Raw genomic sequence first — 18270 nt, 5'->3', positions numbered from 1 at the left:
GCTCTCATTTCTATTTTTGTTATATCAGGATTTCTTCTTCACCTCTGAAATGCAGTTTTGTTTTTATTCTCTTCAATAAGGGGTCCTATTACAAAGGTGTGCTAGAGTTTTTAGAGCACCTTAAAATAGGCATGTGCTAGGTGAAACGGATGTGGGCTCAGGACTTTCCCTTGAGCTGGGCTGATGGTTCATTTAAATATTTAGGTACAAGGCTGACCATGGATCTAGAGAAGCTATATGCCCTTAACATTACCACCTTACTGGAGGACAAGAGGAGTCAACTGGGGAAGTGGGAAGGCCTTCCACTATCATTGCGAGGTAGGATGAACTTAATACAAATGGTAGTGTTTCCTCGATGGCTCTACATAATGCAGACACTTTCACTCCACTTACTCCAGAAAGATTTGAAAAGTACTGTAGATAGAGCTTTTAGCAGTTTTTGCTGGGCAAAGAAGAAACCTAAACTGCGGTCTACGTTTCTGTTGGGGGGGTGGCAACGGGGAGGGTTGGGGTTACCTGACTTATACTTGTACAACCAAGCATGCTTACTGCGGCATTTAGGGGACTGGGTCTGTCAAACTCGTGAATTTACACCGATTGAGTTAGAGCGAGAGTATTTTTCCCCTTATGATCTTATTACATTGCTACACCACGAGCACGGCCAACTCCCACCCCACTTTAAACATTGCATGCTACTCCACCCATTACGGGAGATGTGGAAGATACTGGTTAAAAGAATAAGAGGTCACCCTTCGGTTTCAGACCAGTTAGCCCTTAGAGGCAATTTGGATTTTGGTCCAGGTCAGGATAATTCAGCGTTCCTTGCATGGGAGAGGTTTGGAATCACGAGGGTTGAACACCTATTGGGACGGGAAGGGGATCTAATAAATTATGAGGAGTTACAAACTAGGATTGGGAAATCTTGGGGGAACCGCTTCGCATATGCCCAAGTCAAACACTACATATTAACTCTGAATCAAACATCGTTGAGGCACGACTGGGACATAAACTACGTACATTTTTTCAGGAACTAGAGGCCACGGGAATGTCAGTGTCGTCACTCCAGAGAGCATTAGTGAAAAGGACCATCCCAAAAAACTTTCAAACAATCAAACACAAATGGGAACAGGAATCGGGGGTGTCATTGGTGGGATGGGATGTTGGGGCTACATTGAGGGGTGTCCCGGTTCTTACTATTGATGAGAGATTACAAGAATGTGGCTATAGGGTGGTCATGCGTGCATACATGTCTAGGCAACAGTTGGCTCATGTGGGTTCCGCGCAGGAGGCCAAATCTCTCTCCTACCCTTCCTCTCCAAAATACTTGAGCACGCCGTTCACAGTCGCTGCCTTGATTTTCTCTCCTCTCATGCCATCCTCGATGCACTTCAATCCGGTTTTCGCCCTCTTCACTCGACAGAAACAGCACTCTCTAAAGTCTGCAACGACCTGCTCCTCGCCAAATCCAGAGGCCACTATTCCATCCTCATCCTCCTCGATCTATCCACTGCATTTGACACTGTCAATCATGATTTACTTCTTGCCACACTGTCCTCTTTTGGGTTCCAAGGCTCTGTCCTCTCCTGGTTCTCCTCTTATCTCTCCCACCGCACTTTCAGGGTACACTCTCATGGATCTTCCTCCACTCCCATCCCCACTATCTGTTGGAGTTCCACAGGGATCTGTCCTTGGACCCCTTCTCTTCTCAATCTACACCTCTTCCCTAGGCTCACTGATCTCATCTCATGGTTTTCAGTATCATCTTTATGCTGATGACACCCAGCTACATCTCTCCACACCAGACATCACCGCCGAGACCCAGGCCAAGGTATCGGCCTGCTTATCTGACTTTGCTACCTACATAAGTACATAAGTACATAAGTAGTGCCATACTGGGAAAGACCAAAGGTCCATCTAGCCCAGCATCCTGTCACCGACAGTGGCCAATCCAGGTCAAGGGCACCTGGCACGCTCCCCAAACGTAAAAACATTCCAGACAAGTTATACCTAAAAATGCGGAATTTTTCCAAGTCCATTTAATAGCGGTCTATGGACTTGTCCTTTAGGAATCTATCTAACCCCTTTTTAAACTCCGTCAAGCTAACCGCCCGTACCACGTTCTCCGGCAACGAATTCCAGAGTCTAATTACACGTTGGGTGAAGAAAAATTTTCTCCGATTCGTTTTAAATTTACCACACTGTAGCTTCAACTCATGCCCTCTAGTCCTATTATTTTTGGATAGCGTGAACAGTCGCTTCACATCCACCCGATCCATTCCACTCATTATTTTATACACTTCTATCATATCTCCCCTCAGCCGTCTCTTCTCCAAGCTGAAAAGCCCTAGCCTTCTCAGCCTCTCTTCATAGGAAAGTCGTCCCATCCCCATTATCATTTTCGTCGCCCTTCGCTGTACCTTTTCCAATTCTACTATATCTTTTTTGAGATACGGAGACCAGTACTGAACACAATACTCCAGGTGCGGTCGCACCATGGAGCGATACAACGGCATTATAACATCCGCACACCTGGACTCCATACCCTTCCTAATAACACCCAACATTCTATTTGCTTTCCTAGCCGCAGCAGCACACTGAGCAGAAGGTTTCAGCGTATCATCGACGACGACACCCAGATCCCTTTCTTGATCCGTAACTCCTAACGCGGAACCTTGCAAGACGTAGCTATAATTCGGGTTCCTCTTACCCACATGCATCACTTTGCACTTGTCAACATTGAACTTCATCTGCCACTTGCACGCCCATTCTCCCAGTCTCGCAAGGTCCTCCTGTAATCGTTCACATTCCTCCTGCGACTTGACGACCCTGAATAATTTTGTGTCATCGGCGAATTTAATTACCTCACTAGTTATTCCCATCTCTAGGTCATTTATAAATACATTAAAAAGCAACGGACCCAGCACAGACCCCTGCGGGACCCCACTAACTACCCTCCTCCACTGAGAATACTGGCCACGCAATCCTACTCTCTGCTTCCTATCTTTCAACCAGTTCTTAATCCATAATAATACCCTACCTCCGATTCCATGACTCTGCAATTTCTTCAGGAGTCTTTCGTGCGGCACTTTGTCAAACGCCTTCTGAAAATCCAGATATACAATATCAACCGGCTCCCCATTTTCCACATGTTTGCTTACCCCCTCAAAAAAATGCATTAGATTGGTGAGGCAAGACTTCCCTTCACTAAATCCGTGCTGACTTTGTCTCATCAGTCCATGTTTTTGTATATGCTCTGCAATTTTATTCTTAATAATAGCCTCCACCATCTTGCCCGGCACCGACGTCAGACTCACCGGTCCAACCGCCACCTGAAGCTGAACATGTCCAAAACCGAGCTCCTCGTCTTTCCACCTAAACCCACTTCTCCTCTTCCTCCAATTTCTATCTCAGTTGATAACACCCTCATCCTCCCCGTCCCATCTGCCCGCAACCTCGGAGTCATCTTCGACTCCTCCCTCTCCTTCTCTGCACATATCCAACGACTGCCAAGACCTGTCGCTTCTTCCTCTTCAACATCAGCAAAATTCGCCCTTTCCTCTCTGAGCACACCACACGAACTCTTGTCCACGCTCTCATTGCCTCTCGCCTTGACTACTGCAACTTACTCCTCACCGGCCTCCCACTTAGCCATCTATCCCCCCTTCAATCCGTTCAGAATGCTGCCGCACGTCTTATATTCCGCCAGAACCGATATACTCATATCACCCCTCTCCTCAAGTCACTTCGCTGGCTTCCGATCAGATACCGCATACAATTCAAGCTTCTACTCCTTACTTACAAATGCACCCGGTCTGCGGCTCCTCACTACCCTCATCTCCCCCTATGTTCCCGCCCGTAACCTCCGCTCACAGGACAAATCCCTCCTTTCAGTACCCTTCTCCACCACTGCCAACTCCAGGCTCCGCTCATTCTGCCTTGCCTCACCCTATGCCTGGAACAATCTTCCTCAACCCCTACGCCAAGCCCCCTCCCTACCCATCTTCAAATCCCTGCTTAAAACTCACCTCTTCAATGCTGCCTTCGGCACCTAACCTTTGAGAAATATAGTATGCCCTATCAGATTGACTCTACACTTGTCTTTTAGATTGTACACTTGTCTTTTAGATTGTACACCTGTCTTTTAGATTGTAAGCTCCTTGAGCAGGGACTGTCCTTCCATGTTAAATTGTACAGCGCTGCGTAACCCTAGTAGCGCTTTAGAAATGTTAAGTAGTAGTAGAAGTAGTAGTAGTAAATGTGATCACTCGCCTCATACTCTCTTTCATGCCTTCTGGGAATGCCCAGGAGTACGTGCCTTTTGGGAGCGTATCCGGGGATACATGACTAAAACCCTAGGGACCCCCGTGACTGGGACCTGGGAACACTGTGCTAGACACACAACCAGCTTTTAACACACAGACCAAGGGAGCACGTTTATGGTGTCCTAGGCTGTGTCTGGTGGCTTGAAAAAGTATCTTACAGAGTTGGATAACTCCGAAGCCACCAGCCTACTGGCAATGGAAGAACCAAGTGCATGTGTTAGCAATGTGGGAAGCTAGAGAAGCAAAGGGATCCCCGAAACGGAAGCAACATTTTTTGCAGATTTGGAATCCGTATGTACACTGATTGAGCCCTCGTGGGCAAAGTCTACTTCTTAACCTATTTTAATCCCTCACGGAGACTACGTAGGATTTCACATATTCAGCAGACTGCTAAAATCTGTCGTTTCTTTCTCTGTAATATCACCAAAATTCACCCTTTCTTTTCTGAGCACACTACCAGAACCCTCATCCACACTCTTATCACCTCTCGCATAGACTATTGCAACTTGCTTCTCACAGGTCTCCCACTTAGCCATCTCTCTCCTCTTCAATCTGTTCAAAATTCTGCTGCACGACTAATATTCCGCCAGTGTCGTTATGCTCATATTAGCCCTCTCCTCAAGTCACTTCACTGGCTTCCTATCTGTTTCCGTATACAGTTTATAAGTACATTCACTCTGCAGCTCCTCAGTACCTCTCCACTCTCATCTCTCCCTACATTCCACCCCGGGAACTCCGTTCACTGAGTAAATCTCTCTTATCTGCACCCTTCTCCTCCACCGCTAACTCCAGACTCCGTTCCTTTTATCTTGCTGCACCATATGCCTGGAATAGACTTCCTGAGCCGGTACATCTAGCTCCATCTCTGGCCGTCTTCAAATCTAAGCTAAAAGTCCACCTTTTTGATGCTGCTTTTAACTCCTAACCCTTGTTCACTTGTTCAGAACCCTTATTTTATCATCCTCACTTAAATATTCCCTTATCTCTTGTTTGTCCTGTTTGTCTGTCCTAATTAGATTGTAAGCTCTGTCGAGCAGGGACTGTCTCTTCATGTTCAAGTGTACAGCGCTGCGCATGTCTAGTAGCGCTTTAGAAATGATAAGTAGTAGTAGTAGTAAATGAATTCTTTGTTTTGGTCTTTACTGAGGAGGATATAAAGGAGATACCTGTGTCAGAAATGGTATTTAAGGGTGACGGATGTGGAAGAACTGAAAAAAGAATCTCAGTGAACCTGGAAGATGTAATAAGCCAAACTGACAACTTAAAGAGCAGCAAATCAACCGGACCACATAGTATACACCCCAGACTATTGAAGTAACTCAAAATTTAAAATTCAATCTACTACTGTCATTAAAATCATTCACGGTACCTGAAGACTGGAAGGTGGCCAATATAACACCAGTTTTTAAAAAGAGTTCCAGGACAATCTGGGAAACTATAGACCACTAAAGGTTGGCATCAGCGCCAGGCAAAATGGTAGAAAGTATTATAAAGAACAAAATTACTGAACACATAGAAAAACATGGTTTAATGAGCCAAAGCCAACATGGATTCAGCCAAGAGAAGTCCTGCCTCACAAATCTGTTATATTTTTTTAAGGCCTGAAACCTCAATCAGGTTCCAAGCCTTGTGAAATAACATCTGAAAATCATCTGCCCTGAATATGAATATTCAGTCTGGAGATCACCAACAAATTCAAAACGGCTGAACTTTAAAATAAAATCAAGGTGGCTACTGTTTAAAATGTGTAATTTGTATAACTGCCAGCTTCAGAAATCCATGTATAACTTTAAACAGCCAGTTGTACATTTAAAAGGTTTACCTGGTACTTAGATGTACAACATACACTCAGTAGCAGATTTTCGCTACTGTGCATTTAAGTTTTTATCCTACCCTCATCCTGCCTCAAATCACATCCCTTTTCTGGAAACTTAAAATGACCAAAGTTATAACTAGAACCAATGCAGTTTTTTCCTCCCCCCCCCCCCCCCCCAAAAAAAAAAAAAAAAAGACATTTATGCAGGCTGTGAAGCTGCTGATCACATAAATACTTCGAATATCATTCTGATTATGTTTTTACAAACTTAATATACCTTGTTTGCAACTGTAATTCTAGATCTCAGTGTGGCTCAAATATCTGCTTATACACATTACACACAGGTTAATGGATACATACTAGCTTTTGCTGACTCCGTCACCATCAGGAGACCATGTGTAGTTAATTTTAAACTCAATATCTGGTACAAGTTGCATGGCCCTGCGATAAAACTTGATGGCTGCAATGAAAACAGTAAGATAAACAGCACGAATTACAGAAACAATTACAAAGTCCAAGAATAGAAGTTCCCCTCACCCTTTCCCCAAATATCTTTATGAGCTTAATGTACCCCCCCCCCCCCCCCCCCCCCCGACACAAACAAAAATTCAGGCCTACCTTTACTCTTCAAGAGACTGCTTGAGTTTATGCTTAAATATAGCAGGTTTATTTTCTTGAGTGTGTCTATGTATTATTTCAGTTTCCTAAGATTAGTTTCCCAAGTCTAATCTATGAAACAAAACCAGCCTGTCACTTCATGGATAAACTTTCTAAAAGACTCTAGTTAAAAAAAAAAAAAACCACAGAAAAAAAAAACCCTATAAAGCAAAGCTTTTTCATGGGCTGTTAGTAGCATGTTGCAAACAAACCTGTACCCAGAACACAGAAGAGCATTGCCCATATGCTAGAAATACCAATTTCATAAAACCAAAATCATGAGACACGTCAGAAGCTCCCAGCAAAACACCTTTTCAATGTTGTGGTTTTTTTTTTTTTTTTGGGGGGGGGGGGGAGGGAGGAGAAGAAAAAAAAAAAAAGGAGAGCTCAGAGAGCAGGACAGCATTATGAAAGGCAACATGCTAGCCACCTCTTCGAGCTGGCTAAGGTAGGAAGTCTGGTGGCATCTGTAATCTAGCCTGACTCAGCCTAGACTAGATTCTCAGCCCTTCTTCACTTCCTACTACTACTACACATTTCTAGAGCGCTACTAGGGTTACGCAGCGCTGTACAAAATAAACAAAGAAGGACGGTCCCTGCCAAGACATTAAGGTACTTTCATTCCTTAGGTCTCCTTCCTGGTGCTGTCCTTTGTGTTTTCCATGGTGAATCTTGTGAACTTCACAGGGCATTTCTTTAAAGGGGTAAATAAACATGTGGATAAAGGTGAGCTGGTCGATATTGTGTATCTGGATTTTCAAATGACATTTATAAAGTACCTCATGAATGATTCCTGAAGAAATTAGAAAGTCATGAGCTAGGAGGCAGTGTCCCATTGTAAATTAAGAACTGGTTGAAATATATATAACAGAGAACAGAAAATTGTACAGCAATTTGTAGACTTTTATCAGCAGCTTTATAATTCAGAAATCAATCCATCGGAATCGCTTTACCAATCCTTTTTAAACAAGCTTACACACCCTTCTCTGTCCCCTGAGCAGCTTCCTTGGATGCAAAAATTACACTACAGGAAATACTTATGGCCATTAAAGAGTTATCAAGAAATAAATCTCTCAGTTGAATTTTATAATACATTGGCGGAAATTCTTGCACCCAAGCTCTTACTTTTATATGAAAATTTATCTCAACATGGAGGAAAGAAGGGTACATTTTTAGAGTCTAAAATTTTTGTAATACCTAAACCGGGGAGAGACCCAACCAATGTTTCAAACTATCGTCCCATCTCACTCATAAATGTAAACAATAAGATATATGCCAAAATATTAGCCAACCGCCTACAAAATGTTCTGCCCATCCTTATTCACCGAAATCAGAATGGCTTTGTATCTGGCAGACTACCCTCAGATAACTCTAGGCTATTTTGGAACATAGTAGCACATTCCGTTGAGGATGACCCCCTGCTGATCGCATTATCACTAGATGCTGAAAAGGCATTTGACTGTATTGAATGGTCATACTTGTTTAAAATACTCACTTGGTTTGGATTTAATGAACCTTATTTGAATATTTATTTCTTTATTTAGTTAGTTAGTTAGTTGCATTTGTATCCCACATTTTCCCACCTATTTGCGGGCTCAGTGTGGCTTACAATACATTGTAAATGATGGGAATACAGTTTCTTACATTACATTACATTTCGATTATGGGTTACATTGTGAGCAGATTAAGGAAGACAAGATCAGATCAGTCGCCTTAGGGGCGTGGAAACTAAAGGATGTGGTGTGGGGGAGTTACTACGCTGATCGAATAATAGCAAGTGAGCGATGGGGTAGACACTACGCTGATCGAATAATAGCAAGTGAGCGATGGGGTAGACAGTTTTTGTCTGTGGGTAGATATTGAATGGGAGAGTACGGGGACGTGGAGTACGTGGGGTAATATCTTGAGGCATTGTTATGATGTATATGAGATTTATATGTTTTGCTCCTTGCGGTATGTTTTGTCAAAGAGATGGGTCTTCATTCGTTTGCGGAAGTCAGTCAACTCGTAGACCGCTCTCAGGCCGCGTGGTAGTGCGTTCCAGAGTTGCGTACTCTTGTAGGAGAAGGTTGAAGCGTGTAGTCCTTTATACTTTATGCCTTTGCACTTAGGGAAGTGGAGGTTGAGGAAAGTTCTGGATGATTTTTTGGCGTTTCTGGATGGCAGGTCTACCAAGTCGGACATGTATGCTGGGGCTTCACCGTGAATGATTTTATGCACTAATGTGCATATTTTAAAGGTGACACGTTCCTTAAGTGGGAGCCAGTGTAGTTTCTTGCGTAGTGGTGCTGCACTTTCGTATTTTGGTTTTCCGAAGATAAGTCTGGCCGCTGTATTCTGAGCTGTCTGAAGTTTTCTCATTATTTGTTCTTTGCAGCCTGCGTATAATGAGTTGCAGTAATCCAGATGGCTTAATACGAGTGATTGTACCAGGTTGCGGAAGACAAATCTTGGAAAGAATGGTTTTATTCTTTTCAGCTTCCACATGGAGAAGAACATCTTTTTTATTGTGTTGTTCGCGTGAGTTTCAAGTGTAAGGTGGCGGTCGATTGTTACTCCGAGGATTTTTAAATTTTCTGAAATTGGCAAGTTTAGTTTAGGTGTGTTGATAGTAGTAAATTTTGTTGTATTGTATTGGGAGGTTAGTATGAGGCATTGAGTTTTTTCTGTGTTCAATTTCAGTCGGAATGCATCTGCCCAGGTGTTCATAATGTGTAGACTTTGGTTGATTTCATTAGAGATTTCGCTGATGTTTTGTTTAAAAGGGATAGATATCGTTACATCATCGGCATATATGTAAGGGTTAAGGTTGTGGTTTGATAGAAGTTTTGCTAGTGGGGTCATCAGTAGGTTGAAAATTGTTGGTGAGAGGGGAGATCCCTGCGGTACTCCGCACTCAGGTGTCCATGCAGCAGATGTGGTTGAATTTGATGTGACTTGGTATGAGCATGAAGTTAAGAATCCCTTGAACCAATTTAGGACATTGACTCCGATGCCGAAATATTCAAGAATGTGTAATAGGATTCCGTGGTCAACCATGTCGAAGGCACTTGACATGTCAAATATGGTTAAAGTACTTTACGCCTCTCCTCAAGCTTTCATCTATGCTAACAATATTACCTCCACCAAATTTACCCTTCGCAGAGGTACCAAACAAGGGTGTCCACTGTCTCCATTATTAATTTGGCCTTAGAACCCTTGGCAATATTCATCCGTACAAATCATAAGATACTGGGTGTCAAGCTTAGGGATGAGTCATTTAAATTGTTTATCTATGCTGATGATATCTTGCTATATGTAACTATTGATTCTATCCCTTACATTCTAAATAATATCACTGCTTTTTCAAATATTTCAGGTTATAAAGTTAACTGGTCAAAATCCGCTGTTATGCCACTGTCTAAATTTGTATTGAAGTCTGATATTACACAGTACCCATTTAGTTGGGAACCTAATGGTATTAAATACTTAGGAATAAATTATAGCAACTCATCAGATGGTACACATAAAGATATTGAAACAAAAGTTTTGCAAATTACTACGGACCTATTAAATTCATGGACTAAGCTTTTTCTATCTTGGTGGGGCAAGATTCAAGCTATAAAAATGGTACTGGCACCGAAACTCAATTATATTTTTAGCATGGTACCTATTCTCTTTAAGGACTCTCTTTATAAAAAATCAATAGTTTAATTTCTAAATTCCTTTGAAAATCTTCGGTGCCTCATATCTCTATTAAAAAGTTTCAAATGACAAAACACCAAGGGGGCCTAAACATGCCCGACTTTAAGCTATATCACCTGGCCTTTTTGATTTCACAGGTTAAACAATGGTATTCTGCAACTTTTTCACAAGACACTCCTAGATGGGTGATCTTTGAAAAAGAAGCAATTTTTCCAATACCACTTAATTTGTTAACAAACTATGAACAAATTTTGATATACTAATAAATGTTTGATCTTAAAATCCTCCTCACGTTCAGTAAACCTTATCTGTACCATGCTAAACTTTAAGTGGTCAAGTTCTAGAACTATTTCTATTTGGTACAATTCTGATTTCCCAATTAAGACATCTCCCCGTCTACGTGCGATATGGTGTGCTGCTAATATTTGGTCTCCAAAACAACTGCAATCAGGATCTAACATTATTCCTTTTCAGGATTTTAGTGCATGCTATAATATTCCTCATACACACAAAGCTTTCTGGAACATCTTGACTCAGCGTATTCTCCAAATTTCTTCCACGAAGCAAGACTATCGGCCTCAAATTCCTAGTTTCGACAGCTTGTGTCGCCTCCTTATGGCTCCCAAGTCTGCATCAACTCTGTATAAACTCTTGCAAATGTCAAAGCCGAATATATGTTCAAATATTACTCCTGACTGGGAAAAAGATTTGAGAGTTTCACTTACAATCAAAGAATGGGAGTTTTTTTGGACAAAGACCATGCGTTCCTCATTGTCTGCTGCCCTGCTGCAATTAGCATATTATATTGTACACAAATCCTACTGGACACCTGAAAAACTTTCTAAAGTAAGATCTTCTGTATCCAACTTATGCTGGTCTTGTCAATCTGCAGTAGGGTCCCTAGAACACATGCTCTATTCCTGCATTAATCTGCAGCTGTATTGGAAATTGATCTGGAGATCCCTTCAGACAATATTCAGTAATTCAGATGTGTTAACCTTTAAGGTACTCATTCTTAAAGCATCTACTCCTGGCCTATTAATTCCATTGAAACATGCTAAATTGTTTAATTTAATGATCTCGATTGCACTCCATCTGATAGTTCTACACTGGAAGAATAATCAACATGTCTCCTATCATGAGTGGTGGAATTGGCATTGTTCATATAGACGATATGAAGAAATAGCTGCTTTGAAAACTGGTCATATTTTGTCCTTTCGTAAAACTTGGTCATTGCTACACAAATATGCAAGTTTAATGGGCTAATAACTGCTTGTTTTACTTCTTTAAATTATAAATTGCTTGTTTACATATGCTGTCTGTTATATTCTATGTTAACCCACTGTCATTTGTTTTTTTCTTTTGTTTTCTTACGTTCGCATTTTCTAATTTCAAAATTATAAATAAAGATATAAAACAGAGAACAGGGTTAAATGGTCAGTATTCTCATTGAAAAACGGTAGATAGTTGGGTTCCCCAGGGGTCTGTGTTGGGACCACTGCTTTTTTTTATCATGGCCCACGGTCGTGACTGGGCACCCAGCTTACCAACTGGGGAAGGCCTTATGGTCCCATGGTGTCCTCTCCCCTCGTGACACTGGGATCACGTTGGGCTGCTGGGGGAGGGGCCCTAGTGCAAGCACATGCCAAAGACATAGCTTTGTGAGCTACAATGAGGAAGTTCCGGCAGATTGAAGCTTCCATTTGCTGCCAGAGGGGAGTATTTCTAAGGGCTCTCCACCCTCAGCTGAAGCTTCCACTATGACTCAGCTCACAGCCTGCAGCCTTGTTCCTGTTTCCTCCTAGCCAAGCTCCTGAGTTCCAGCAATGACCAGTTCCTGGTTCTTGCAGTTCCATTCCAGAGTTCCAGTCCACTGCTCTACTCTAGTCCATGGTTTTACTCCAGAGTCCCAGTATCCCTACTACCTGTATTGTGACTCTGTCTACCTTTTTGAGTTCTTCCAGGGTTACAGCTCCATGGCCAAAGGGCTCACTCCTTGGTCAACCACTCATTTCAGTGAGAGTAACAGTTTGTGGAAGCCATGAGCTCAACTGAGTCACCAGCATTGCAACCGTTGCAGCAACTTGCAAGCCAACTTCAACAGCTATCCAGGGCAGTACAGACTTTGACCCAATGCATGGACACCATTTAGAATCCGGGAATCCTTCATGCAGCCGCAGGTCCACCCCTTGGTGCTCCAGCCGTCAACCCCAGCAACATGGGAAACTGCTTTACTCCACCTCCTTGATTCGATGGTAATACGAAGACCTGCCAAGGATTCTTGAACCAATGTCAGAATGTGTTCAAACTGCAGGACAGAGACTTTGTCTCTGATAGAGTAAAGGGGGTTTATGTGATCTCTCTGTTGACTGATTCTGCGCTCGCCAGGGCATCTCCAATCTGGGATAGGAATGATCATATATAGCAAAGATACTTACCTGTAGCAGGTATTCTCAGAGTACAGCAGGCTGATTGTTCTCACATGTGGGTCGACGTCCGTGGCGGCCCAGGAATTAGTAAAGTTTTGCCAGAGTCTTCTGGCGCGTGAACAGCACGCGCTGCGAGTGCGCAGACGACTTCCCGCCCGTTGCGTGAGCATGCCTCCTCAGTTTAATCAAAAAGTATAAATTGAAATAAACAACAACTCCAAAGGGAAGGTGGGCGGGTCTGTGAGAACAATCAACCTGCTGTCCTTGGAGAATACTTGCTACAGCTATTTATCTTCACTTTCTCCAACAACAAGCAGGCTGCTTGTTCTCACATGTGGGGTATCCCTAGCAACCAGGCTCACTCAAAACAATGAACATTGGTCAATAGGGCCTCGCAACAGCGAGGACATAACATAGATTGACATGAAACCATAAACAACTAACTGAGAGTGCAGCCTGGAACAGAACAAAATTGGGTCTAGGGGGGTGGAGTTGGATTCTAAACCCCAAACAGATTCTGCAGCACTGACTGCCCAAACTGACTGTCGCGTCGGGTATCCTGCTCAAGGCAGTAGTGAGATGTGAATGTGTGGACTGATGACCACGTTGCAGCTCTGCAAATCTCCTCAATGAAGGCTGGCTTTAAGAAAGCCACTGAAGCAGCCATGGTGCTAACATTATGAGCCGTGACATGGCCCTCTAAAGACAGCCCAGCTTGGGCATAAGTGAAGGAAATGCAATCTGCTAGCCAATTTGAGATTGTGTGTTTTCCGATGGCGACTCCCCTCCTGTTGGGATCGAAAGAAACAAACAACTGGGTGGACTGTCTAAAGGGCTTTGTCCGCTCCAAATAAAAGGCCAATGCTCTCTTGCAGTCCAAGGTATGCAAACTGCTTTCACCAGGGCGGGTATGAGGATGGGGAAAGAAAGTTGGCAAGACTTCTTTAAATTATAAATTGCTTGTTTACATATGCTGTCTGTTATATTCAATGTTAACCCACTGTCATTTGTTTTTTTCTTTTGTTTTCTTACGTTCGCATTTTCTAATTTCAAAATTATAAATAAAGATATAAAACAGAGAACAGGGTTAAATGGTCAGTATTCTCATTGGAAAATGGTAGATAGTTGGGTTCCCCAGGGGTCTGTGTTGGGACCACTGCTTTTTTTTTATCATGGCCCACGGTCGTGACTGGGCACCCAGCTTACCAACTGGGGAAGGCCTTATGGTCCCATGGTGTCCTCTCCCCTCGTGACACCAGACTGCAAACCTCCTCCATTTGAAAGAGTAACACCTCTTTGTGGAATCTTTCCTGGAAGCAAGAAAGACTTGGGAGACACCCTCTGAAAGACCCAAGGAGGCGAGTTCTAAGCTCTCAACATCCAGGCCGTGAGAGCCAGAGACTGGAGGTTGGGATGTAGAAGTGACCCCTCGTTCTGGATAATTTATTTATTGCATTTGTATCCCACATTATCCCAACTTTTTGCGGGCTCAATGTGGCTTACAATTCATCGTGGATATGGGAAATAGAGGGGAACATACATTTGTTATAACAGAGAGTTTAGGATTAAATGATATTAATAAAGCAAAAGATAGTAAAGAACATTTCTGGATAGTCAGAGGTTATACAGTTACATGTGTTGCTCTTTGTTGTATATCTTGTCGAAGAGATAGGTTTTCAATTGTTTGCGGAAGTTTGTCAGTTCATAGACAGTTCTCAAGTTGCGTGGCAACGCATTCCAGAGCTGTGTGCTCATATAGGAGAAGGAAGATGCGTGCATTAATTTGTATTTCAGGCCTTTGCAGTTTGGTGGGTGAAGGTTGAGGAAAGTGCAATAAGATTTTTTTGCGTTCCTGGGTGGAAGTTCTATTAGGTCTGACATGTAGGCTGGGGCATCACCATGGATGATTTTATGGACTAAAGTACAGAGTTTAAACGTGATGCGTTCTTTGAGTGGGAGCCAGTGTAGTTTTTCTCGTAAGGGTTTTGCACTTTCGTATTTTGGTTTGCAAATATTAGTCTGGCTGCCGTGTTTTGAGCTGTCTGGAGTTTTTTTTTGAGTATTTGCTCTTTACAGCCGGCGTAGACTGAATTACAGTAGTCCAAGTGACTGAGTACCAATGATTGTACCAGGTTGCGGAAGATGTTCCTTGGAAAAAATGGTCTGATTCTTTTTAGTTTCCACATTGAATGGAACATCTTTTTGGTTATGTTGTTCGCATGATTCTCAAGCGTTAGGTGTCGGTCAATGGTAACTCCAAGAATTTTTAGGGTATCCGAAACTGAGGGTTGGAAAGCATTCCAATCTCCACGGTTCTTTGGAGGACAACTCCAGAAGAAGAGAGAAACAATTCTGATGTGGCCAGAAGGGTACAATCAGGATCATGGTTCCGCGGTCTTGCTTGAGTTTCAGCAAAGTCTTCCCCACCAGAGATATGGGAGGATACGCATACAGAAGGCCTGCCCCCCAATGCAGGAGAAAGGCATCTGACGCTAGTCTGTTGTGGGCCTGAAGCCTGGAACAAAACTGAGGGACCTTGTGATTGATCTGAGTGGCAAAAAGATCCACCGAGGGGGTGCCCCAACGCTCGGAAGATATTGCGGACCACGCCCATGTTCAGTGACCACTCGTGAGGTTGCATTATCCTGCTCAACCTGTCGGCCAGACTGTTTACGCCTGCCAGATAAGTGGCTTGGAGAAACATGCCATGACTGCGTGCCTAAAGCCACATCTGGACGTCTTCCTGACACAGAGGGCAGGATCCGGTGCTCCACTGCTTGTTGGTGTAATACATGGCAACCTGATTGTCTGTCAGAATCAAAATGATTTGGTTGGACAGCCGATCTTTGAAAGCCTTTACAGCGTTCCTGATCGCTCGCAATTCCAGGAGGTTGGATCTGAGGACCTTTTTCTTGAAAGGACCAAGCTCCTTGAGTGTGAAGCCCATCTACATGAGCCCCCCACCCCAGGAGATGCATCCATCGTCAGCACATTTTGTGGCTGAGGAATTTGGAACGGACGTCCCAAGGTCAAATTGGATCGAATCGTCCACCACTGCAGAGAATTCCGGAAGTCGGTGGACAGTTGGATTACATCCTCTAGACACCCCGCAGCTTGATACCACTGGGAAGCTAGGGTCCATTGAGCCGATCTCATGTATAAGCGTGCCATAGGAGTCACATGAACTGTGGAGGCCATGTGCCCCAGAAGTCTCAACATCTGCTGTGCCGTGATCTGCTGAGACACTCGTACTAAGGACACTAGGGACAGGAGGTTGTCCACCCTTGCCTCGGGAAGAAAAGCAAGAGCTGTCCTTCTGCTCAACAGAGCTCCAATCAATTCCAATTTTTTAACCGGGGTGAGATGGGACTTGGAATAGTTGATCACGAACCCCAGTGGTTCTAGCACCTGAATAGTCATTCGTAAGGACTGCTGAGCGCCTGCCTTTGAGGTGCTCTTCAGCAGCCAATCGTCGAGATAAAGAACACATGCACTACTAGTCAGCGTAGTGACGCTGCAACTACCGCTAGGCACTTTGTGAACACCCTGGGCACGGACACTAGACCAAATGGCAGTACATAGAACTGAAAGTGCTGTGTTCCCAGCCGAAATCGAAGAAACTTACTGTGAGCTGGAAGTATCGAAATATGTGTGTTAGCATCCTTCAAGCCAATCGTTCTCTTGAATCATGGAAAGAAGGGTGCCCAGAGAAACCATTCTGAACTTTTCTCAAACCAGAAATTTGTTCAAGCCCCTTAGGTCTAGGATGGGACGCATCCCCCCCCCTATCTTTTCTGCACAAGGAAGTACCTGGAATAGAATCCCAGCCCTTCTTCCCCTGGTGGAATGGGTTCGACCACTTGGGCCTGTAGAAGGGCGGAGAGTTCCCTCTGGAAGAACCTGCTTGTGCTGGGAGCTCTAAGATTGAGCTCCCGGAGGGCAATTTGGAGGTTTGGATTCCAGATTGAGAGTGTATCCTAACCGGACTATTTGAAGAACCCACCGGTCGGAGGTTATAAGAGGCCACCTTAGGTGAAAAAACATCAACCTCCCCCCAACTGGCAAGTCATTCGGTATGGACACTTACTAAGGCTATGCTTAACTGGAGTCAGTCAAAGGCCCGTCCCTTGCTTTTGCTGGGGAGCAGAATGGGCCTTAGTTGCACGCTGTTGATGAGAATGAGCACGCTGGGGTTGAGCCTGAGCAGGCTGCCGAGAAGCAGGAGTGTACCTACGCCTAGAATAGGTATAGGGAGCACTCCTCCTCCCGCCAAAAAATCTTCTAGATGAGGAGGCAGTAGCAGAAGGCGCCCAGTGGGAGAGATAATCCATAGCGTCATTATGCTTCTTGATTTGATCAACTAGATCCTCTACTTTTTCACCAAAAAGATTGTCCCCCTGGCAAGGAACATCCGCCAATCACTGCTGGACAGAATGATCCAGGTCAGAGACATGCAGCCATGAGAGTCTGTGCATCACTATACCCTGAGCAGCGATCCTGGATGTCACGTCAAAAGTGTCAAAAGTACCCCTGGCCAGGAACTTACGACACGCCTTCTGCTGCCTGACCACCTGGCGAAAAGGCTCGGCCTGCTCCAGAGGGAGTGCATCAACCAAGTTGGACAGTTAACGTATCGAGTCCCGCAAGTGTACGCTCGTGAAGAGCTGGTATGACTGGATCTTGACAGCGAGCATAGCGGCCTGAAATGTCTTCCTCCCAAACGAATCATGAGTCCTAGCTTCTCTGCCTGGGAGCGCCAAAGCATAGTCTCTAGTGCTCCTGGCTCTGTTGAGGGTGGAGTCCACCACCATGGAATTGTGGGGTAACTGAGACCTCATCAACCCAGGTTCACCGTGGATCCGATACTGGGATTCAGCTTTTTTTTGGGACCACAGGTCCAGATAGAGGGGCTGACCAGTTTCGCATAAGGACTTCCTTCAGTACCTTATGCAGAGGAACTGTCACAGCCTCTTTAGGTGGAGAAGAATAATCCAAGACCTCGAGCATCTCAGTCCTGGGCTCATCCTCAGCCTCCACAGGGAAGGGAATAGCCGTAGCCATTTCCCAGACAAAAGAGAAAAAAGGACAGACTCTCCGGTGGAGATAGTCTCCTTTCTAGCGGAGGGGAAGGATCAGAGAGTATCCCAAAGGACTCATCAGAAGAGAAGTACCTGGGATCCTCATCTGACTCCCACGAATGCTCCTGCTCAGTGTTGGATAAAACCTAAGTTAAGGTGCTTCGACACTGGACCTGCCTCAACGCTGAGGAACAATGTCCTCTATGGCGATGTCGAGAGGCTGATGCCCAGTCCGACTGCGGTGAAGCTCCCTCCACCGACGTCAAAGGAGAGTCGACCTGGGT

General features: G+C 44.2%; 1 protein-coding gene across 3 annotated transcripts in view; it reads right to left on the bottom strand.

The window, feature by feature from the left end:
* FBXO9 (F-box protein 9) overlaps nt 1–18270 on the bottom strand; it is a 303722-nt gene that overhangs the window by 151070 nt on the left and 134382 nt on the right. For all 3 annotated transcript variants that reach the window (XM_030198962.1, XM_030198961.1, XM_030198963.1), the window contains exon 5: nt 6499–6598. In XM_030198962.1, coding sequence (XP_030054822.1) covers nt 6499–6598 — 100 coding nt within the window. The remainder of the gene's footprint in view (nt 1–6498; nt 6599–18270) is intronic.

The sequence above is a fragment of the Microcaecilia unicolor genome, chromosome 3 (genome assembly GCF_901765095.1).
Source record: "Microcaecilia unicolor chromosome 3, aMicUni1.1, whole genome shotgun sequence".
In the NCBI taxonomy this organism is placed as follows: domain Eukaryota; kingdom Metazoa; phylum Chordata; class Amphibia; order Gymnophiona; family Siphonopidae; genus Microcaecilia; species Microcaecilia unicolor.
This window is presented reverse-complemented; position numbering and strand designations above follow the sequence as displayed.